The sequence below is a fragment of the Salminus brasiliensis genome, chromosome 24 (genome assembly GCF_030463535.1).
Source record: "Salminus brasiliensis chromosome 24, fSalBra1.hap2, whole genome shotgun sequence".
Taxonomy (NCBI): Eukaryota; Metazoa; Chordata; class Actinopteri; order Characiformes; family Bryconidae; genus Salminus; species Salminus brasiliensis.
The window spans coordinates 869,984-893,789 of NC_132901.1; the positions used below are offsets into that span (position 1 = coordinate 869,984).

Sequence of the window (23,806 nt, forward strand, 5' to 3'; positions counted from 1 at the left end):
TGTTATCTGCCTTTATCTGTATTTGTGCATTTTTGTGTGTTTGTGTGTGTGTGTTGTTCTCGCTCTGTGGTTGACCCTCCTGCAGGTCAGAAGGTTAAAGGTCACAACACACTCGCTCACTCACTTCCCCGCAGTCTCTCAGCCGTCAGGTGACTTCACGTTAGGCCTTCATCTCTTAACATTCAAGACCTGTTATTTTTATGTCTATTAATTAATAAAACACCATACAGTATATGGACAAAAGTATTGGGACACCTGCTCATTGTTCACTATTTCTTTTGAAATCAAGGGTATTATTTTGGAGCTGGAGCATTGCTGTGAGTGTGTCACTCAATGCTGGGGGGCTTCGTACCCCTCTAGCTCACATGTGTGTCAGCAGTGGGTGCAGCTTGACCTCTGCGTTGATTCAGGGGGGAAATATGCTACATAAGGGTCTGTGTCACGGTGCTGGTAATTCACGGCTCTCTTATCAGAGGGTGGGGATGATTGTGTGTGTGTGTGTGTGTGTGTGTGTGTGTGCTCAGGTGGGTGGTTTCTCACTGATAGTCAGCTATAAACCTGTGTGTAAGATCCGTGTGACACACTTACTGCTTCAGAATGTCCATGCTTGTGTTCTGCGTGCTGATCCTCCTCGCTGCAGGTAGTGTAGCTGGAATAAGCTTTATTATTAATAATAATATTAATAATAATATTGATGATGATGATGGTGATGATGATAGGTCTTCTGAACTGAATGCTCTGTGTGTTTCAGGGTCGGAGGGGTCGGGGCCTTCAGTCAGAAAGGTGGGTGTTTCTGTGTTTTCCTCAGCTTTACAAACAGGTTCAACCACCACTGCAGGTCTACCTGTCTGTCTGTCTACCTGTCTGTCTGTATATCTCTATCTGTTTGTCTTTCTGTCTGTCTTTTAGTGTTTCTATGTGTATTTCTATCTTTCTGGCTGTCTGTCTTTTAGTCTTTCTATCTGTCTGTCTATCTTTCTGTCTGTCTGTCTATCTTTCCTTCTTTCTGCCTGTATGTATACCTGTTTGTCAACCTGTCTATCTTTTAGTCTTTCTATATGTCTGTCTGTTTCTCTGTCTACCTTTCTGTCTGTCTACCTGTTTGTCAATCAGTCTGTCTGTCTTTTAGTCTTTCTGTATGTCGATCTGTCTATCTGTTTCTCTATCTGTGTGTCTACCTGTTTGTCGATCTAACTGTCTACCTTTCTGTCTGTCTACCTGTTTGTCGATCTGTCTGTTTGTCAATCAGTCTGTCTGTCTTTTAGTCTTTCTGTATGTCGATCTGTCTGGCTACCTGTCTGTCTCTCTGTCTGTCTATCTTTTAGTCTTTGTATATATCTGTCAAACCTTCTGTCTGTCTGTCTATCTTTCCTTCTTTCTGCCTGTATGTATACCTGTTTGTCGACCTATCTGTCTGTCTGTCTATCTTTTAGTCTTTCTATACGTCTGTCTGTCTGTCTATCTGTTTCTCTATCTGTCTACCTTTCTGTCTACATGTTTGTCGATCTGTCTGTCTATCTTTTAGTCTTTCTGTCTGTCGATCTGTCTATCTGTGTGTCTACCTGTTTGTCGATCTAACTGTCTACCTTTCTGTCTGTCTACCTGTTTGTCGATCTGTCTACCTTTCTGTCTGTCTACCTGTTTGTCGAACTTTCTGTCTGTCTGTCTGTCTATCTTGTAGTCTTTCTATCTGTTTGTCTACCTGCTTGTCGATCTGTCTACCAGTTTGTCTGCCTTTCTGTCTGTCTGTCTACCAGTTTGTCTGTGTGCCTTTTGGTCTTTCTATATATCTGTCTGTCTCTCTATCTGATCATCTATGTCTGCCTGTCTGTCTGTTGTGGTTTGTGTGTAGGAGTCTGCAGTTCTGTAGTTCTCTTCTGTGGAGTCAGACTTTTTTCTTTCTATGTGTGTGTGTGTGTGTGTGTGTGTGTGTGTGAATGTGTGTGTGTTCTGCAGCCCATGTGCAGCAAGATGTCTGAGATCTTGGCGTGTCCGATGAACATGGATCCGGTCTGCGGCACAGACGGAAACACGTACGCCAACGAGTGTATGCTGTGTGTGCAGAGTCTGTGAGTGACACTAACACACACTTGACTGATACGGTCCGGATACGGTCCAGATACGGTCCGGATACAGTTCCTTTACCGTTACTGACCACCTGCATCCCTTCACTGACCAATCCTCTAGCGCTCGTTTTCTCTCTGCTCTTTTCCAGATCAACCAGAACAGAGATTCTAATCCAGAAGGATGGCAGCTGCTGATTCCCTTCAGGGACGTCCGGAGTGTCTTTAAGATCAAATAAAGCCTGATAGCATCTGACACGCATGTCTGTTCCTCACTCATTCACACGGAGCGCTCTGGCGCCCTCTAGTGTGAGAACCGGGAGAGGAATTTCCCCTATAAGGTTTCCTGCTTCCTCCAGGGTCATCAGGGTCACCAGGGTTGTAGACGCCGGAGTAGATCCAGATTCATGCTAATTCAGGGCGCGAACAGCCTCACATCACCACCACAACACCCCCACCTACCTCAGAAAGTAGTGACACCATGCTAATGAAGGTTTAGCCCACCTAAACTCAGACTTACCTTCAACTCAACCAATACGAGATTAGCTACCCGTTTTTAGACGATTAGCTAGCTAATAGAGCTGTTTTCTTGTAGCCTAGGCTAGCTTAGCTTTAGCCAACATTGCTAAAGTTCCAGTAACGCTAACTCCAACTGAGCTCCTGTTTGATGTACGTCAGTTTGAGTAGTGGAGCTACAGAAGCTAAACGTCGCTAGCTAGATTTAGCTAGACTTTTCTATACGCTAGCTAAGTAGAATAACTACTGACGCTAGCTTTAGCAAACATTTGAAGGGCTCAAATATCTTTCAAATTACAATTAGGACTACCTAGGAAGTAGCATGATAGCGTACGTGAACAAATAGGCCACGTTTTGCCACGTTCTGCTGGTCTGAGACGGCGGCCAGCGTGAGAAAAGTCCTGAGAATGGATTTTTCCGTCAAAATGACTAACGCTAGGAGCTCGCAGGGTCATAGGAAGGATGTGGAGGGAGCAGGCTGCTCTCAAACAGGAAGAAACCCAGCGTCCCGATCTCCGCTCCCGAACAGTGAATATGCTATAAATTCCGTCTTTCTCCGGGATGCGAGCGAGCGATATTTCATGAAACTGGCTCAGACTGGACCCTCAGGTCACCAGATAGTGGGCCACCAAAACAAGTGGACCCTGTAGATATCTTTGGCCGGAGTCTGTTAGGCCTTGGTTTTTCAAATGAAAGACATCCCTCTGTATCTTTAGTGCATGAAGATCCACCAATTGGAAAACAGCATGGCTAATATTTCACCAATACAAGAACAGCAGGGCTGAAACTCCACCAACAGGAGGATAACATGACTAAAATCCAATAAAAGAGGAACAGCTGGGGTAAACATCCACCAATAGGAGAACAGGTGGGCTAAAAAATCTACTATACAGGAACAGCTGAGCTAAAAATGCACTAATACAAGAACAGCTAAGCTAAAAATCCACTAATGGAAGAACAGCTAGGCTAAAAATCCACTAATACAAGAACAGCTAGGTTAAAAATCCACCAATCCAAGAACAGCTAGGCTAAAGATCCACTAATGGAAGAACAGCTAGGCTAAAAATCCACTAATACAAGAACAGCTAGGCTAAAAATCCACTAATGGAAGAACAGCTAGGCTAAAGATCCACTAATAGAAGAACAGCTAGGCTAAAGATCCACTAATGGAACAGCTAGGCTAAAGATCCACTAATGGAAGAACAGCTAGGCTAAAGATCCACTAATGGAAGAACAGCTAGGCTAAAAATCCACCAATCCAAGAACAGCTAGGCTAAAGATCCACTAATGGAACAGCTAGGCTAAAGATCCACTAATGGAAGAACAGCTAGGCTAAAGATCCACTAATGGAAGAACAGCTAGGCTAAAAATCCACCAATCCAAGAACAGCTAGGCTAAAGATCCACTAATGGAAGAACAGCTAGGCTAAAGATCCACTAATGGAAGAACAGCTAGGCTAAAAATCCACTAATGAAAGAACAGCTGGGCTAAACATCCACCAATACAAGAACAGCAGGGCTGAAACTCCACCAACAGGAGGATAACATGACTAAAATCCAATAAAAGAGGAACAGCTGGGGTAAACATCCACCAAAAGGAGAACAGGTGGGCTAAAAAATCTACTATACAGGAACAGCTGAGCTAAAAATGCACTAATACAAGAACAGCTAGGCTAAAAATCCACTAATGGAAGAACAGCTGGGCTAAACATCCACTAATACAAGAACAGCTAGGCTAAAAATCCACTAATGGAAGAACAGCTGGGCTAAAAATCCACTAATGGAAGAACAGCTGGGCTAAACATCCACTAATACAAGAACAGCTAGGCTAAAAATCCACTAACGGAAGAACAGCTAGGCTAAACATCCACTAATACAAGAACAGCTAGGCTAAACATCCACTAATACAAGAACAGCTAGGTTAAAAATCCACCAATCCAAGAACAGCTAGGCTAAAGATCCACTAATACAAGAACAGCTAGGCTAAAAATCCACTAATACAAGAACAGCTGGGCTAAACATCCACTAATACAAGAACAGCTAGGCTAAACATCCACTAATACAAGAACAGCTAGGCTAAACATCCACTAATGCAAGAACAGCTAGGCTAAAAATCCACTAATGGAAGAACAGCTAGGCTAAAAATCCACTAATGGAAGAACAGCTAGGCTAAAAATCCACTAATGGAAGAACAGCTAGGCTAAAAATCCACTAATGGAAGAACAGCTAGGCTAAAAATCCACTAATGGAAGAACAGCTAGGCTATAAATCCACTAATGGAAGAACAGCTAGGCTAAAAAAACACTAATGGAAGAACAGCTAGGCTAAACATCCACTAATACAAGAACAGCTAGGCTAAACATCCACTAATACAAGAACAGCTAGGCTAAAAATCCACTAATGGAAGAACAGCTAGGCTAAAAATCCACTAATACAAGAACAGCTAGGCTAAAAATCCACTAATGGAAGAACAGCTAGGCTAAAAATCCACTAATACAAGAACAGCTAGGCTAAAAATCCACTAATGGAAGAACAGCTAGGCTAAAAATCCACCAATCCTAGAACGGCTAGGCTACAATCCAACAGTAGAGGAACAGGTAGGCTAAAGATCCACTAATGGAAGAACAGCTAGGCTATAAATCCACTAATGGAAGAACAGCTAGGCTAAAAATCCACCAATCCTAGAACGGCTAGGCTACAATCCAACAGTAGAGGAACAGGTAGGCTAAAGAAGAATGGCGTGACTGAAAATGCACCAATAGGAGAACAGCCCAACTAAAATGCACCAATAGGAGGATAAGATGGTTAAAAAGCCAACAATAGAAGAGCAGCATGGCTAAAAATCTACCGTCAGGAGGCGGGAACAGCATGTTTATTTTGAATCCTGAACATACCTAATAATTCGGATCCTGATGTTCTGCAAAGCCAGCGCTAAAGCGAGGGAACCCGTATTAGTTCATAGGAAAAAGAGCATATATAAAATATATAAATATATATAAAATATATAAAATATTAATCATAAATATCATGACTCCTTTATTATTATTTCCACAAACCAGTTTAGTGCTCATTTACATGAACAGTGGATGTGAGGGATTTCTCTTTAAATACTGCAGCAGAAACACACACACACACACACACACACCGCTAAAACACACACACACACACACACACACACACACACACACACCGCTAAAACACACACACACACACACACACACACACACACACACGTAACAGTTCAGATATGTACAGCCGTCGTTTTAAAAACCCACACTTTCACAGCCGGTCAGCCAGGACATGTTTGGTGTTTACAGTGGAGCTACGCTAATGTAGCTAACGGCTAACAGACATTTACAGCCACTACCGTTAGTCCATATTTTACATCATGGTTCTAGATAACAGTAAGTTCTACAGTGTCAGAAACAACACAAAGAACTACTTAAGGGCGAGTGTGTGTGAGTTAGGCACTCAGTTAGCACTGTGCTAATGGTTTGAGGCGAGTGTGTGTGATTAAGGCACTCAGTTAGCACTGTGCTAATAGTTTGAGGCGAGTGTGTGTGATTAGGGCACTCAGTTAGCACTGTGCTAATAGTTTGAGGCGAGTGTGTGTGATTAAGGCACTCAGTTAGCACTGTGCTAATAGTTTGAGGCGAGTGTGTGTGATTAGGGCACTCAGTTAGCACTGTGCTAATAGTTTGAGGCGAGTGTGTGTGATTAAGGCACTCAGTTAGCACTGTGCTAATGGTTTGAGGCGAGAGTGTGTGATTAAGGCACTCAGTTAGCACTGTGCTAATGGTTTGAGGCGAGAGTGTGTGATTAGGGCACTCAGTTAGCACTGTGCTAATAGTTTGAGGCGAGTGTGTGTGATTAAGGCACTCAGTTAGCACTGTGCTAATGGTTTGAGGCGAGAGTGTGTGATTAAGGCACTCAGTTAGCACTGTGCTAATAGTTTGAGGCGAGTGTGTGTGAGTTAAGCACTCAGTTAGCACTGTGCTAATGGTTTGAGGCGAGTGTGTGTGATTAAGGCACTCAGTTAGCACTGTGCTAATAGTTTGAGGCGAGTGTGTGTGATTAAGGCACTCAGTTAGCACTGTGCTAATGGTTTGAGGCGAGAGTGTGTGATTAAGGCACTCAGTTAGCACTGTGCTAATGGTTTGAGGCGAGTGTGTGTGATTAAGGCACTCAGTTAGCACTGTGCTAATGGTTTGAGGCGAGAGTGTGTGATTAAGGCACTCAGTTAGCACTGTGCTAATGGTTTGAGGCGAGAGTGTGTGATTAAGGCACTCAGTTAGCACTGTGCTAATAGTTTGAGGCGAGTGTGTGTGATTAAGGCACTCAGTTAGCACTGTGCTAATAGTTTGAGGCGAGTGTGTGTGTGATTAAGGCACTCAGTTAGCACTGTGCTAATAGTTTGAGGCGAGTGTGTGTGATTAAGGCACTCAGTTAGCACTGTGCTAATGGTTTGAGGCGAGAGTGTGTGATTAAGGCACTCAGTTAGCACTGTGCTAATGGTTTGAGGCGAGTGTGTGTGATTAAGGCACTCAGTTAGCACTGTGCTAATGGTTTGAGGCGAGAGTGTGTGATTAAGGCACTCAGTTAGCACTGTGCTAATGGTTTGAGGCGAGAGTGTGTGATTAAGGCACTCAGTTAGCACTGTGCTAATAGTTTGAGGCGAGTGTGTGTGATTAAGGCACTCAGTTAGCACTGTGCTAATAGTTTGAGGCGAGTGTGTGTGATTAAGGCACTCAGTTAGCACTGTGCTAATAGTTTGAGGCGAGTGTGTGTGATTAAGGCACTCAGTTAGCACTGTGCTAATAGTTTGAGGCGAGTGTGTGTGATTAAGGCACTCAGTTAGCACTGTGCTAATAGTTTGAGGCGAGTGTGTGTGATTAAGGCACTCAGTTAGCACTGTGCTAATGGTTTGAGGCGAGAGTGTGTGATTAAGGCACTCAGTTAGCACTGTGCTAATAGTTTGAGGCGAGTGTGTGTGAGTTAGGCACTCAGTTAGCACTGTGCTAATGGTTTGAGGCGAGTGTGTGTGATTAAGGCACTCAGTTAGCACTGTGCTAATAGTTTGAGGCGAGTGTGTGTGATTAAGGCACTCAGTTAGCACTGTGCTAATAGTTTGAGGCGAGTGTGTGTGATTAAGGCACTCAGTTAGCACTGTGCTAATAGTTTGAGGCGAGTGTGTGTGATTAAGGCACTCAGTTAGCACTGTGCTAATAGTTTGAGGCGAGTGTGTGTGATTAGGGCACTCAGTTAGCACTGTGCTAATGGTTTGAGGCGAGTGTGTGTGATTAAGGCACTCAGTTAGCACTGTGCTAATAGTTTGAGGCGAGTGTGTGTGAGTTAAGCACTCAGTTAGCACTGTGCTAATGGTTTGAGGCGAGTGTGTGTGATTAAGGCACTCAGTTAGCACTGTGCTAATAGTTTGAGGCGAGTGTGTGTGATTAAGGCACTCAGTTAGCACTGTGCTAATGGTTTGAGGCGAGTGTGTGTGAGTTAGGCACTCAGTTAGCACTGTGCTAATAGTTTGAGGCGAGAGTGTGTGATTAAGGCACTCAGTTAGCACTGTGCTAATAGTTTGAGGCGAGTGTGTGTGATTAAGGCACTCAGTTAGCACTGTGCTAATAGTTTGAGGCGAGTGTGTGTGATTAGGGCACTCAGTTAGCACTGTGCTAATGGTTTGAGGCGAGTGTGTGTGATTAAGGCACTCAGTTAGCACTGTGCTAATAGTTTGAGGCGAGTGTGTGTGAGTTAAGCACTCAGTTAGCACTGTGCTAATGGTTTGAGGCGAGTGTGTGTGATTAAGGCACTCAGTTAGCACTGTGCTAATAGTTTGAGGCGAGTGTGTGTGATTAAGGCACTCAGTTAGCACTGTGCTAATGGTTTGAGGCGAGTGTGTGTGAGTTAGGCACTCAGTTAGCACTGTGCTAATAGTTTGAGGCGAGAGTGTGTGATTAAGGCACTCAGTTAGCACTGTGCTAATAGTTTGAGGCGAGTGTGTGTGATTAAGGCACTCAGTTAGCACTGTGCTAATAGTTTGAGGCGAGTGTGTGTGATTAAGGCACTCAGTTAGCACTGTGCTAATAGTTTGAGGCGAGTGTGTGTGATTAAGGCACTCAGTTAGCACTGTGCTAATAGTTTGAGGCGAGTGTGTGTGATTAAGGCACTCAGTTAGCACTGTGCTAATAGTTTGAGGCGAGTGTGTGTGATTAAGGCACTCAGTTAGCACTGTGCTAATGGTTTGAGGCGAGTGTGTGTGATTAAGGCACTCAGTTAGCACTGTGCTAATAGTTTGAGGCGAGTGTGTGTGATTAAGGCACTCAGTTAGCACTGTGCTAATAGTTTGAGGCGAGTGTGTGTGTGATTAAGGCACTCAGTTAGCACTGTGCTAATAGTTTGAGGCGAGTGTGTGTGATTAGGGCACTCAGTTAGCACTGTGCTAATAGTTTGAGGCGAGTGTGTGTGATTAAGGCACTCAGTTAGCACTGTGCTAATAGTTTGAGGCGAGTGTGTGTGATTAGGGCACTCAGTTAGCACTGTGCTAATAGTTTGAGGCGAGTGTGTGTGATTAAGGCACTCAGTTAGCACTGTGCTAATAGTTTGAGGCGAGTGTGTGTGATTAAGGCACTCAGTTAGCACTGTGCTAATAGTTTGAGGCGAGTGTGTGTGATTAAGGCACTCAGTTAGCACTGTGCTAATAGTTTGAGGCGAGTGTGTGTGAGTTAGGCACTCAGTTAGCACTGTGCTAATAGTTTGAGGCGAGTGTGTGTGAGTTAGGCACTCAGTTAGCACTGTGCTAATAGTTTGAGGCGAGTGTGTGTGATTAAGGCACTCAGTTAGCACTGTGCTAATAGTTTGAGGCGAGTGTGTGTGATTAAGGCACTCAGTTAGCACTGTGCTAATAGTTTGAGGCGAGTGTGTGTGATTAAGGCACTCAGTTAGCACTGTGCTAATAGTTTGAGGCGAGAGTGTGTGATTAAGGCACTCAGTTAGCACTGTGCTAATAGTTTGAGGCGAGTGTGTGTGATTAAGGCACTCAGTTAGCACTGTGCTAATAGTTTGAGGCGAGTGTGTGTGATTAAGGCACTCAGTTAGCACTGTGCTAATAGTTTGAGGCGAGTGTGTGTGATTAAGGCACTCAGTTAGCACTGTGCTAATAGTTTGAGGCGAGTGTGTGTGATTAAGGCACTCAGTTAGCACTGTGCTAATAGTTTGAGGCGAGTGTGTGTGATTAAGGCACTCAGTTAGCACTGTGCTAATAGTTTGAGGCGAGTGTGTGTGATTAAGGCACTCAGTTAGCACTGTGCTAATGGTTTGAGGCGAGTGTGTGTGATTAAGGCACTCAGTTAGCACTGTGCTAATAGTTTGAGGCGAGAGTGTGTGATTAAGGCACTCAGTTAGCACTGTGCTAATAGTTTGAGGCGAGTGTGTGTGAGTTAGGCACTCAGTTAGCACTGTGCTAATAGTTTGAGGCGAGTGTGTGTGAGTTAGGCACTCAGTTAGCACTGTGCTAATGGTTTGAGGCGAGTGTGTGTGAGTTAGGCACTCAGTTAGCACTGTGCTAATGCTTTGAGGCGAGTGTATGTTAGCTAACTTCCCTGAGACTCTAAGGCTGTGACTGAATGGACCCCTACTCCCTCATTAGTGCCCTTCATCAACACCAGTTTAGTATTAGCACAATGCATTCTGGTCCATGTTCAGCTCATGTAGCCCTCAAAATCGCGCTCAAATTTACTTTATGATTCTGACATTTGTTCTGAGACCTCCCCCTGACTGTGATTGGTCCTAATCAACGGCTAGTTTATTTAGAGACCTCCCCCTGACTGTGATTGGTCCTAACCTCTACCTAGTTTATTCAGAGACCTCCCCCTGACTGTGATTGGTTCAGTGGCTATTGTAACCATCACTGGCTTATTAGGCTCCATTTTGATTGAAGTCTGTTACATAGTAACAAAAAGACTCGCAATGCATTCTGGTCCACGTTCAGCTCTGGTCCACGCTGTACAGTAAAACAAAAAGACCAGTGCATTGTGGGAAATTGTAGTTCCCTCTAATTCGCACTGGAATCCCACTTTGCGATTCGGACACCAGGAGAAAAATGGCTGACTTTTTTCGGCCACAGCCCAAGAATTTAAGTATTAGTCCATAATGCAATTACGTGACTCGCAGAGTTTAACTGCCGAAGTTTAACCCTTTGACGTCCACCTGAAGAGGTTCCCCAGTCAATTTTACTACACCTAATTAATTACAAGAGTGAAAATGTAGATACATGAACTCCCTGCGGGGAGTGAAGTTCCAGGTCGTTTAAAAGAAAAAAGGCGAGTTTGAATCTTGAGATCCCTTGAGTGTTTCCGAAGACTTGCAGCACTGTTGAGTGTTCCCCCGCCCAACACAGTCCAGCCAACACCAGCTAAACGCCGGATCTGCTACAGCTGTGACCTTTAGGGGTCCAAGCACTGACCCTGATCCAAGACTAAAACTAATTGTGCAGACCAACCCTGAAGTTCAAGAGCCATGAGATTTGGTGGATTGGGAAACCTTCCAACCACTAATTTACCTAAGAGTGATGAGCTCGATTGGCCTAAAGGTGGCGCTACAGTTCAGCATTTTACAGTACAGTACAGTTTAGTCTGGACTAAGGTCACATAAGCTTCCTAAGCAGATAATGCTAATGTTTTAACATGTATGCTAACAAAACAGTGTTCACTAAGGATGCACTAGCAGGCTTGTAAGCTAACTCTAACCCTAATGTTTATGCCACCCCTGCCCCCCATGCCACCCAAGGTCGCACTAGCTGGTGTAGTACGTAGGATGCAAGTACGGTTCCATCCTTACTTGGATAATGCTAGCTGGCTTGATCTAAGCAGCCAACGCTAACATTTTTAGCATGATCAACACCTTCCAAGTCAAGGCATTGCTGTGCAGTGCTGTGGCTCTCCAGGACTGGATCTGCTAGGCTTTGGTAAGTGAAGGGTCCCTGTTAATGTCTCCGAATGGTCACCCATTTGTTCCATTTTCCAGTTGGACCACATCGCCACCATGGTTTAACGTCCTTCTTTATGGACTTTCAAGTACATCTCGGTCTGATGATCCACCGGTGAGTAGATCAATATAAAAGCTTGGTCAGAAAAGGTCCAGTGTAAACATAACAGCAGCCGCAGAAGATCACTGTGAAAACGGTAACGGTGAGTACAGATTGGAAGGCTCCAGAAGATCAAGGCTTGCCGATATCTACAATGATTTTGGTGAACAGCTTGTCCTTCTCGATTTTCAACACTTTGTAGGTCAGTGAGTTGATGCCATCGCTGTCCATGGTTTCTCTCGTGTGAGCGATTCGGTGAAACCTAGGCAACAGAAGACACTGTGAGAAAGATTCCTGCACGTCCTGGTGCTACACCCCTCAGCCTGGCAGTATGAGCTTTAACGTTGTGGTGTGCACCTACCGCTAAACAGAACCCCTAAGTCCAGTTTGCTCCCCATCTTCATCTTATTTGTTACGTGACCTCCCCTTGACCGTGATTGGTCCTAATCTCCACCTTGAAATGTGCTCCTCCTTGTTTTGAAACCTCCTCCTGTAATTGGTCCTTTTCCTGATCTCCTTCTAACTGTGATTGGTGCCAATCTGAGACCTCCCCCTGTGATTGGTTCTAATCAATGTCTTGTTTCTTCTGAGACATGCCCCTTGACTGTGATTAGTCCTAATCTCCACCTTCTTTGTTCTGAGACCTCCCCCTGACTGTGATTAGTCCTAATCACAGAATCTTCATTGGTTCTGAGACCTCCCTTGACGGTGATTGGTCCTAATCATTGTTCTGAGACCTCTTCATGGATGTAATGGGTTCTAATCTCCGCCTTGTTTGTTTTAAGACCTCCCCCTGACTGTAATTGGGCTTAATATTTGTTTTGAGCCCACGCCCCTCCCCCTCATTTTTTTGAGACCTTCCCACAATTGTGATTGGTCCTAATTGGTCCTAATCTCCACCCTCTTTGAACTGAGACCTCCCCCTGACTGTGATTGGTCCTATTGACTGCCTTGTTTGTTCTGAGACATTCCCTATAATTACCTCTGAGGATTTGGTTCATTCATTTTGTCTCTATCGTGCCGAATCATCTTACACCGTCCAGTAACCCCGTCAGTCCGAGAGATGGACATCCCCCGAAACGTCAACCTGCAAAAAAAACAACAACCCAAAAAACGAAGTTGTGAGACGTTTGGTCAGACGTCGTAATTTGTCACACAATAGACTGCTTTTACTACAGTCGCCACAAGGGTGCAGGACCTTGCAGAAGATGGCATGCTGCTGTTCTGACCTGTTGTAGATGTCATCGTCCTCCCCACCCCAGCCCCAGTAGTTGTTGGGGAAGCCGTTGATTTTTAGGTACTGCTCTTTACTCATTGCAGACACGCCGCCGAAATACTGGACATAAGGTAACCTGCGTTCACACAAAACACCACAAAAAAATCAGTTACTTTGTTGAAACATGCAAGCGTCTACCTGCCACCTACCTGCCATCGACCTGCTATAGAGACCGTTACGTTTCCTGTTATGATTAAGAACACTGTGCTTTGGTGTGTTTATTTAAAAATATGGGTATCTGGTTAAAGCAGGTGGCTTAGCTCTACAGGGGTTGTTTGACTCAAATGGGTGGATTCCATGGATACTGCGAGGCAACGTGGCTGGTCATAGCAGAGGTGGCGCTAGCCATTTGGTGAGAGAGTAGATTTGGGCATATGGTGGGAAGGTCAATCTGGCAATTTAGTGGTGAAGTAGATCTGGTAGGCGAGTAGATCTGTCAATTTATTGGGAAAGTAGATCTGGTAGGTGAGATGATCTGGCAATTTATTGGGAAAGTAGATCTGGTAGGTGAGATGATCTGGCAATTTATTGGGAAAGTAGATCTGGTAGGTGAGATGATCTGGCAATTTATTGGGAAAGTAGATTTGGTAGGCAAGTAGATCTGGCAATTTGGTGAAAAAGTAGATCTGGTAGGCAAGCAGATCTGGTAGGCAAGTAGATCTGGCAATTTAGTTGGAAAGTAGATCTGGTAGGCAAGTAGATCTGGTAGGCAAGTAGATCTGGCAATTTAGTTGGAAAGTAGACCTGGTACGCAAGTAGATATGGTAGGCAAGTAGATCTGGTAATTTGGTGGAAAAGTAGATCTGGTAGGCAAGTAGATCTGGCAATTTAGTGGGAAAATAGATCTGGTAGGCAGGTAGATCTGGCAATTTGGTGGAAAAGTAGATCTGGTAGGTGAGTAGATCTGGCAATTTGGTGGGAAAGCAGATCTGGTAGCATGGTCAAAAAACAGCAATATAGAGAAGAGGTAGATCTGTCGATTAGCAAGTGAAATATGTGGTAAAATAAGTGGTAATGTAGTGGGAAAGAAGATCTCAAAATTTGGTGTGGAAATAGATTTGGTCATTTGCAGCATTTCTCCTTTAATACGTGAAAGCACATGATCTCTCTTACCCGAACCCAAACTTGTCCATGGCTACTGCGAGGTGACGTGGCTGGTCAAAGCAGCGGTAGATGTTTCGGTCATCCATAGGTATGAGATCAACATCACTGAAGACAAAACAGTTGTAGTCATACTCCTTAAGAGACTCAGCATAGCCCACGTTCAGCAGCTTAGCACGGTTAAATGTGTCCTCACCGTCCTACACACACACACACACACACAATCAGCAAAAATATTTCTGTCTAAACAGAGAAAGACTGACAGACAAACAAAAAACAAATTTTTCTTACTATAGACTCCTATACACTAGAATAGGAGATATTAGTCCATAAACACCTCAATAAACACTCCTATACACTAGAATAGGAGATATTAGTCTATAAACACCTCAATATACACTCCTATACACTAGAATAGGAGATATTAGTCCATAAACACCCTCAATAAACACTCCTATACACTAGAATAGGAGATATTAGTCCATAAACACCTTATTAAACACTCCTATACACTAGAATAGGATATATTAGTCTATAAACACCTCAATAAACACTCCTATACACTAGAATAAGAGATATTAGTCTATACACACCTCAATAAACACTCCTATACACTAGAATAAGAGATATTAGTCTATACACACCTCAATAAACACTCCTATACACTAGAATAGGAGATATTAGTCTATAAACACCTCAATAAACACTCCTGTACACTAGAATAGGAGATATTTGTCCATAAACACCTCAATAAACACTCCTATACACTAGAATAGGAGATATTAGTCCATAAACACCTCAATAAACACTCCTATACACTAGAATAGGAGATATTAGTCCATAAACTGCTCAATAAACACTCCTATACACTAGAATAGGAGATATTAGTCCATAAACACCTCATTAAACACTCCTATACACTAGAATAGGAGATATTAGTCCATAAACACCTCATTAAACACTCCTATACACTAGAATAGGAGATATTAGTCTATAAACACCTCAATAAACACTCCTATACACTAGAATAGGACATATTAGTCCATAAACACCTCATTAAACACTCTTATACACTAGAATAGGAGATATTAGTCTATAAACACCTCAATAAACACTCCTATACACTAGAATAGGAGATATTAGTCCACAAAACACCTCAATAAACACTCCTATACACTAGAATAGGAGATATTAGTCCATAAACACCTCATTAAACACTCCTATACACTAGAATAGGAGATATTAGTCCATAAACACCTCATTAAACACTCCTATACACTAGAATAGGAGATATTAGTCTATAAACACCTCATTAAACACTCCTATACACTAGAATAGGAGATATTAGTCTATAAACACCTCAATAAACACTCTTATACACTAGAATAGGAGATATTAGTCCATAAACACCTCAATAAACACTCCTATACACTAGAATATGATATATTAGTCCATAAACACCTCATTAAACACTCCTATACACTAGAATATGATATATTAGTCCATAAACACCTCATTAAACACTCCTATACACTAGAATAGGAGATACATACACACCAAAGTAAATTAGAAAGTGGTGACAGATGGAATATGTGTAATGTAGCCAACTGTTTAATGAAGGTTATTTCCTGCTAACATGCTTTGCACTGGCGGACACAGAAATTAAGTCAATTTCTCCTGTAGGCCAGCAGCAAGAATAATGACAAATAGCCCTGGAGGCATGCCTGGACACACCCACCAGGAACCCCTACACCTGAACCTGCTGTTCCACTGTGACCAAACAGTGATGTTGTTAAGCGCCTCGGCTGGTATCAGCAGCAAAGGCTAGAGTTTCAAACCACTGATATTTCAGCACTATTCAGACTGGTCTGACTGCCCATGCTGACCCCTGTCAACCGTCTAAAGCGACAACAATGAACGCCAGAGCATCAGAACTGAACCTCGGCGCGACGGAAGATGGTGACCTGGTCAGACAAGTCCTGTTTTCTGGATATGGATGACCTGTTTTTCTGTGGGAAGAAGACCACCAAGTGGAGGGGGTGTGACACTTTGGTCAGTGTTCTGCTGCGAAACTCCTAGATCCGGGTGTTCAGGTAGACGTCAGTTAGATGCGTGCCAGCACCTGAATATCGTTGGGAATCAGGTACCCCTCCTGAGCCCAATGGTGTTCCCCAAAGGCAAGGGCCTCTTTCGGGGAGCTGTCCTGTAAAAGTTGTGAGGTGGTTGGAACTCTCTCTCTCTATGAGCATCAGTGAGACTTGGGCACCCATGGCCTTGCCGCTGGTTCACCGGTTGCCCTTCCTTGAAGCAATTTTGGGCGCATACTGACCACTGCATACTGGGAAAGAACACCTCACAAGACCTGCCTGGTGTTCTGGAGATGTTCAGACCCAGTCGTCTAGAACATCACACTCTGGTTCTCAGATTCTTTCGCTTGCCCATTTTGCCCATCCTTCTTCAACTCCTTCATCACCTTCAAGAACTGACTGTTCACTTGCTGCCTAATATGTAGATCCACCCCTCGACAGACAGGACTGGAACCAGATCAGTTTAATGAATGAATGTAGCTGAGCGGCCACTGTCTTCAAGTTGCGGTATGGTGGAATTCCACCAGGTGAAACCTCAGGTTAACCTCATACCGTGATGCATTTGGAAAAACAGGTCTGCAGCTATAGTAGCTATGGTAACTATGGCTGTTATTGTTCTTCAACGGCAGGGAACCGAAGAGCCTGATCTGTTTCCTGGTTGACTTCGCTGCCACGCCAAGTCATTATCTTTTCAGAAATGGTTCACCGAAGAAGCTTGTCTCCTGTTGTCAAGTTCACACCCCAGTCCATGGTTCTACACAACTGCGCCATATCTATCGTTTGCCGTTTGTTTTAGAAGCATATGAAGCCACCTCAAGTCTATTAATGCTGAGTTGTCAGTGGTGTCAGGAACCTTGGGAGGGATGGAAGCAACCTGATAAGGGGCCAGCTGGGTCGCAGTATGTCCCTTTGAGATAGTGAGGCTGACAACCACCAACTGGCCAACGAGCCAACTGCGGAACTACTGAGGAAACGCTGACATGTTATACACAACGCCCAGTCGCTGACCAGATCTATATGGACAGAAGTAATGGGACACCTCCTCATTTATCGTTTCTTCTGAAAGCAGCGGTATCAAGTGATTCTGCTTTTGTTGGAGTAACTGTCTCTACTGTCCAGAGAAGAAGACTTTCTACTAGATTGGTTAAGTGTACTGTAGATGTGATGGTGGGTCAGGAGTGTACTGTAGATGTGATGGTGGGTCAGGAGCGTACTGTAGATGTGATGGTGGGTCAGTCAGGAGTGTACTGTAGATGTGATGGTGGGTCAGGAGTGTACTGTAGATGTGATGGTGGGTCAGGAGCGTACTGTAGATGTGATGGTGGGTCAGTCAGGAGTGTGCTGTAGATGTGATGGTGGGTCAGTCAGGAGTGTACTGTAGATGTGATGGTGGGTCAGGAGTGTACTGTAGATGTGATGGTGGGTCAGGAGCGTACTGTAGATGTGATGGTGGGTCAGTCAGGAGTGTGCTGTAGATGTGATGGTGGGTCAGGAGTGTACTGTAGATGTGATGGTGGGTCAGTCAGGAGTGTACTGTAGATGTGATGGTGGGTCAGTCAGGAGTGTACTGTAGATGTGATGGTGGGTCAGTCAGGAGCGTACTGTAGATGTGATGGTGGGTCAGTCAGGAGTGTACTGTAGATGTGATGGTGGGTCAGTCAGGAGCGTACTGTAGATGTGATGGTGGGTCAGGAGCGTACTGTAGATGTGATGGTGGGTCAGTCAGGAGTGTACTGTAGATGTGATGGTGGGTCAGGAGTGTACTGTAGATGTGATGGTGGGTCAGTCAGGAGCGTACTGTAGATGTGATGGGTGGTCAGAAGCGTAATTTACAGTGGCTGCTGTGACTGGATTTCTTTATTTAGTCGTCTCAGTGACAGATAAGATACGGAAGAAGTGATTCGCAGGCTCTCTTGGCCTTCCTTGGAGGAAACGACTTCATTGTTTTGAAATGCAAAGCATTTTCTCTACCTGTACATGCTTAGACCTCTACCCAGTGGCACTCTGTGTGGAGCAAAGGTAAACAACGAAAGATAAAGCTGGTCTTTGCATGCCCATTTCCTTCTGTACACACTGGAAAAAGACTAGAGAACACCTCATGCATGACTTAAAAGAACCTGTTCTGGCCAGGAGCCCAAGCACTGGTTTACTCAGTGTTTGAGAATAGTACGACGCCATGCTACTGCAGTGGAGCTGTGTCCTCTGGAATGATGGTGGAGCTCCATCCAATACCTTTTTCGGGCGGGATGGGTTGCAGATGATGAGGTTGGGTGGTGATCATCATCCAACATCCTGACCTGAATGCAATCAAATCAAATCCTCACAGCAATGATCTGCTCCAAAATCGAATAGAAAGTCTTCTTCTCTGAACAGTAGAAACTAACTAACTTCAGTACTAACCGGGCTGAAAGGCCCACCCATGCAGTGTTATGCAGAGTTCCTGATGTTTCCTGGAAGTCATTAGGCCACTAGCAGCCCCATGTTTCATCACAAAGCTGTGGCTTCAGTCTTTGTCCGAATGTGGCAATTGGGTTTCATTATGGCTTCATCTGACCACACTTCATTAGCAGTACTGAGGGCGGACTACAGTGCAGGTGCTGCGTTGTGTGCGTTCTTTCATGAAACTTTCCACAAAGCTTTGAGAAATTCAGAAATCGAAGACCGAAAGCTACACAGTTCCGTCCTGAAACTGTGACCTTCGCCTCTCTGACCATCTGGATCACCAAATCTTCCATATTTTATTTGTTTATATTATTTATTTCTGATTTTGCTTCGCTGCTAAATTGAACATTTGCTGGTGCACAACCTTCTGCCTCACTTCATTCAAAAACGTCTAGGTCTTACTCCTGTTTCTCATGTTGTGCCAAGAGAGAACACCTCAGGCATGACTTAAAGGAAACACCTGCTCTGGCTAGGGGCCCGAGCACTGTTTTACATAGGGTTGGGGAATAGTACGATGTTGTGCTACTGCCATGGAAGACCTGTGTTCTCTGGATGATGGTGGTGCTCCATCCAGTACCTTTGGATAGGATGAGTTGGGGAGCTGGGTTGGGAATGAGGTGGAGAGTGAGGTTGGGGAGTTGGGTTGGGGATGAGTTGGGGAGCTGGGTTGGGATAAGGTGGGGAGTTGGGTTGGGGATGAGTTGGAGAGTGAGGTAGGAGAGTTGGGCTGAGGATGAGTTGGGGGCTGGGTTGGGATGAGTTGGGGAGCTGGGGTGGGGATGAGTTGGGGAGTTGGGGTGGGATGAGTTGGGGAGTTGGTTTGGGATAAGTTGGGGAGCTGGGGTGGGGATGAGTTGGGGAGTTGGGGTGGGGATGAGTTTGGGAGTTGGGTTGGGGGTGAGTTAGGTTGGGGATTAGTTAGGTTGGGGATGAGTTGGGCTGGGGATGAGTTGGGGTGGGATGAGTTGGGGAGTTGGTTTGGGATAAGTTGGGGAGCTGGGGTGGGGATGAGTTGGGCTGGGGATGAGTTGGGGTGGGATGAGTTGGGGAGTTGGTTTGGGATAAGTTGGGGAGCTGGGGTGGGGATGAGTTGGGGAGTTGGGGTGGGGATGAGTTTGGGAGTTGGGTTGGGGGTGAGTTAGGTTGGGGATTAGTTAGGTTGGGGATGAGTTGGGGAGTTGGGCTGGGGATGAGTTGGGGAGTTGGGGTGGGATGAGTTGGGGAGTTGGGGTGGGATGAGTTGGGGAGTTGATTTGGGATAAGTTGGGGAGCTGGGGTGGGGATGAGTTGGGGAGTTGGGGTGGGGATGAGTTTGGGAGTTGGGTTGGGGGTGAGTTAGGTTGGGGATTAGTTAGGTTGGGGATGAGTTGGGGAGTTAGGTTGGGGATGATTTGGGGAGTTAGGTCAGGATGAGTTGGGGAGTTAGGCTGGGGGTGAGTTGGGGAGTTAGGCTGGGGGTGAGTTGGGGAGTTGGGCTGGGGATGAGTTGGGTTGGGGATGATTTGGGGAGTTAGGTCAGGATGAGTTGGGGAGTTAGGCTGGGGGTGAGTTGGGGAGTTAGGCTGGGGGTGAGTTGGGGAGTTAGGTTGGGGGTGAGTTGGGGAGTTAGGTTGGGGGTGAGTTGTGGAACTGGGTTTGGGATGAGTTGGGGAGTTCTGGCCTTGCCTTTTACTATCTGCACTTTCCACAGAAGTCCTCAGCTTGTTGGAGTGAGCACGGCGCTGTACGCTCTGCTACGGCAGGTTATAACCGTGGTCTCTGAGGGATACTGATTTTCCTCTGAGGGTTTTCCTCGCTGTGTTCTACAGTCCGGTACAAAGGAAAGGTAAACAGTGCTGTGTGCTTAAACACACTTAGCTGATACAATCAGACTGCTGAGGTTACTGTACTGCATGTTTCTCAAAGCGTGTAAACTAAAAGTGGTTTAATTTCCCTGTGTACAAGGATATGTGTGTGTGTGTGTGTGTGTGTGTACAGCGTAAATATAAATGGATGAGAACAGGTTTCCCTGCTGCCTTCTAAGCCAAGTTTCTAACACTTACCTGTGATTAGTTTCCCTAGTGAAAGTGTCTTGTCTTCAGAAATAATACAGATTATTTTGCCTGTTTTAATAAATATTACAGAACATTTTGCTTGTTTTAATATATTTTTCAGATCATTTTGCCTGTTAAAATAAATATTTTCTCATCATTCCGACTGTTTTAATTAATATTACAGATCATTTTGCCTGTTTTAATATATATTAATATTACTGGTCCAGACATGGTCCAGACATTAGACCTGCTGGATATTTTTCTGGGGCTTGTGAGGCATCTACGACCACTCTGAGAGCTCTCGGCCAATCAGAACAGAGCTCTTTTACATATGCACATGTAGAAAACAATAAACTCTAACGGACCCTTTAATGTAAAGCGAGCATTTCCATTGGTCCGTTCATCATAAAGAGTTCTGCCCCTGTGAAGGTCAGGTGCCTCCCACAGTAAATAAATGTGTGTGTGTTAGCATGTGTGTGTGTGTGTGTTAGCGTGTGTGTGTGTGTTAGCATGTGTGTGTGTGTTAGCATGTGTGTGTGTGTGTTTGTGTTAGCGTGTGTGTGTGTGTTAGCGTGTGTATTACCTGCTGGATGACGTACACCCCATAATCGAGCTGTTGTCTCTGCAGTATTGGGTGAAGGTAAAACAGCCAGTACTTCAGGTGATCCTCTCTGTGTCTGTATGGGATGATGAGCGCCACCTTCTGGAGGGACACACAGTCGCGCGGGGTGTAGCGCCCGCCCTCAGACAGCAACGGGTCCTGCCTCATCTCGTCTAAGTTCACAGGATCGGAAAACTCCACTCTTAACGGACCGACTGCCGAGGAAAAGAACAGATTACCTGCCGTTATTCAGTTAATCAACGTAGGAATTTCTGGTTCGTTATTTTTTGCAATACAGATTTTGTCCCCGTCCTGAAATGACACTTTTGTCCCCATTGTTTTTAAAGGCTTATATTGATTTTGTCCCTGCAATGTTTTGAAATGCCTGCTTTTGTCCCCATCACTTTTGAAACGAAGAATGTGACCCTACCACGTTTTGTCCCCAGCACTTCCTGAAATGCGGATTCTGTCAACGTCACGTTTGGAAATATACATTTTGTCCCCAAAGCTTTTGAAAAGACAGAATTTGTCCCGCCCCTTTTAAAAATGCGTATCTTGTCCCCGCACTGTTTTGAAAGGCCTGCTTTTGTCCCCATCATATTTTAAAATTAATATTTTGTCCCTCTTGCCTGCTTTTGTCCCCATCCCTTTTGAAATGAAGGTTGTGTCCCTGCCACTTCCTGAAATACCAAATTTTGTCCCCAGCACTTTCTAAAATGCAGGTTTTGTCAACACATGTTTTCAAATATCAATTTTGTCCCCAAAGCTTTTGAAAGGGCAGAATTTGCCCCACTGCTTTTTAGAATGCTGATTTTGTCCCCGCCACATTTTGTGTCCCTGTCGTTTTGTCTGAATCGTTGTTTGAAAAAAAAATGCACAAGTAGGTGTTTCTGATAACACACACACACACACACACACACACACTTAAAAGGTTACAATTAGGATTGGCCTAGGATACTGTTTTGCTCTAGTAGATAGTGGCATGAGCATGTCAGTGTAAGTGTGTGTGTGTGTAATGGAGGATATGACTGTGTCTTTTTTTATAGGACTTATCTGTGTGTGTATGTGTGTGTGTGTTTGGGTGGAGGTGAAATGCAAACCACAGCAGCTCACACTTCCTCTCTCTCTCTCTCTTTCTGATGAGTTTCCGTACACTAGCAGTGGGCCTTGTTTACTGAGACCGAGACCAGAGTCACTGGAGTCATAGTGTGCATCCTCACACACACTCACACTCACACTCACAATCACACACACTTACACACACACTCACACTCACAAACACACACACACACACACACACGTAACACCAGTTTCCTCCACGTAAGGACAGGGATCCCCACAACGCTGCGACGGTTAGCATGTTTACACTAACAGCCTCACCTTAGTTCTGCAACTGTGTTACCAGATGGTTGTTAAGGTATTTCATGTGGTTGCTAGGGGTTTCATGTGGTATTCCAGGTGGTTGTAAGGGGGTTGCTAGATTGTTGCTTTGTGGTTGCTGTGGTCTTGCAGTTGGTTGCTGTGGTATCTCCATGCAGACGGTTGCAGGGCAGCTCATTTGGTACAGTGTTAAAAGGCAGTAGCAACAGTGCGTATCTGAAGTGGTTGCTACGGTGTTGCTAAGAGCTAAGTGGTTTATTTGCTGTTCTAGGTGGTTCCTAGCTGTTTCCAATAAAGTGGCCAGTAAGGTAGGTGTTTCTAATAAAGTGGCCAGCAAGGTAGGTGTTTCTAATAAAGTGCCCAGCAAGGTAGGTGTTTCTAATAAAGTGGCCAGCAAGGTAGGTGTTTCTAATAAAGTGGCCAGTAAGGTAGGTGTTTCCAATAAAGTGGCCAGTAAGTTAGGTGTTTCCAATAAAGTGGCCAGTGAGTCTTACCTAGGTGAGGGGGGGTCTCTGGGCATCTCTCCAGCGCTTTAGTCGAGCTCGCTTCTGTAGCCTGGATTTTCACTGTCGTGCTCGTGCTCGTGCTGAGGCTCGTGCTCGTGTTGATGCTCCTGCTCGTGCTGTTGCTGTGACGCGGGAGCGCGGGCTCGTTCTCGGTGCTCGGGTTCCTCAGGTAGAACAGCAGCATGAGGGAGATGTGGAGCGCGCACGCGGCGACCACCAGAAAGCACGCTTTATATAGGACGGAGAAGCTCGCGCGAGGCTCCATTTGCACACTTCCGGAGCGCGCGAGAACGAGGAGAAAAAAACAAAACCAAAACTGGTCAAACCCAAACGGAGAGAATCTCGCGGACAGGTGATCTCGCTCTTCTGCATGGGTTAAACAACGCACGCGAACAGGTGTCCTCTCACCTGCCGTGCCGAGTTTCTCTCGGTGCGCGCGCGCGCGCGTGTGTGAGGAGGAGCTACATCGCGTGCGGCTTCTGTTGGTGACAAGTGAGCAAGAAACGCTACTTGCGCGGTCATGTGCGCAGTGTGTGTGAGTGTTGGGGTGGGGTACGTGCGCGTGTCGGACAACTTTGTGAACCACAGGGAGCGACCTGCTAAACGCAATGTTGGATTAGATTAACTCCTTAGATTAACTATTAGAACTCCTGGATTAACTTCTTACAGAGTTAGATTAACTATTAGAACTCCTGGATTAAGTTTTATAGT

The 23,806-nt window shown here is 45.0% G+C and overlaps 2 protein-coding genes across 2 annotated transcripts; one reads left to right on the plus strand and one right to left on the minus strand.

The window, feature by feature from the left end:
• Window positions 1-563: 563 nt before the first annotated feature.
• spink4 (serine peptidase inhibitor, Kazal type 4) lies at window positions 564-2,319 on the plus strand. The gene is made up of 4 exons (XM_072670432.1): window positions 564-640; window positions 752-783; window positions 1,957-2,069; window positions 2,216-2,319. The coding sequence occupies exons 1-4, from the start codon at window positions 598-600 to the stop codon at window positions 2,259-2,261; spliced, it is 234 nt and encodes a 77-aa protein (XP_072526533.1). The 5' UTR covers window positions 564-597; the 3' UTR covers window positions 2,262-2,319.
• Window positions 2,320-9,912: 7,593 nt separating this feature from the next.
• b4galt1 (UDP-Gal:betaGlcNAc beta 1,4- galactosyltransferase, polypeptide 1) lies at window positions 9,913-23,645 on the minus strand. Its single transcript, XM_072669919.1, has 6 exons — window positions 23,084-23,645; window positions 21,192-21,424; window positions 14,059-14,246; window positions 12,899-13,021; window positions 12,652-12,756; window positions 9,913-11,931 (listed from the first exon to the last, which is right to left on the minus strand). The coding sequence occupies exons 1-6, from the start codon at window positions 23,358-23,360 to the stop codon at window positions 11,802-11,804; spliced, it is 1,056 nt and encodes a 351-aa protein (XP_072526020.1). The 5' UTR covers window positions 23,361-23,645; the 3' UTR covers window positions 9,913-11,801.
• Window positions 23,646-23,806: the final 161 nt, after the last annotated feature.

Coding starts and splice junctions, on each gene's coding strand:
- spink4 (XM_072670432.1), top strand. CDS start 598: ATGTCCATGCTTGTGTTCTGCGTGCTGATCCTCCTCGCTGCAG. Junction 641..751: donor GCTGATCCTCCTCGCTGCAG/GTAGTGTAGCTG, acceptor TGTGTGTTTCAG/GGTCGGAGGGGTCGGGGCCT. Junction 2,070..2,215: donor ATGCTGTGTGTGCAGAGTCT/GTGAGTGACACT, acceptor GCTCTTTTCCAG/ATCAACCAGAACAGAGATTC.
- b4galt1 (XM_072669919.1), bottom strand. CDS start 23,360: ATGGAGCCTCGCGCGAGCTTCTCCGTCCTATATAAAGCGTGCTTTCTG. Junction 21,425..23,083: donor AGAGACCCCCCCTCACCTAG/GTAAGACTCACT, acceptor TTTCCTCGGCAG/TCGGTCCGTTAAGAGTGGAG. Junction 11,932..12,651: donor AATGAACCAAATCCTCAGAG/GTAATTATAGGG, acceptor TCTGTTGCCTAG/GTTTCACCGAATCGCTCACA.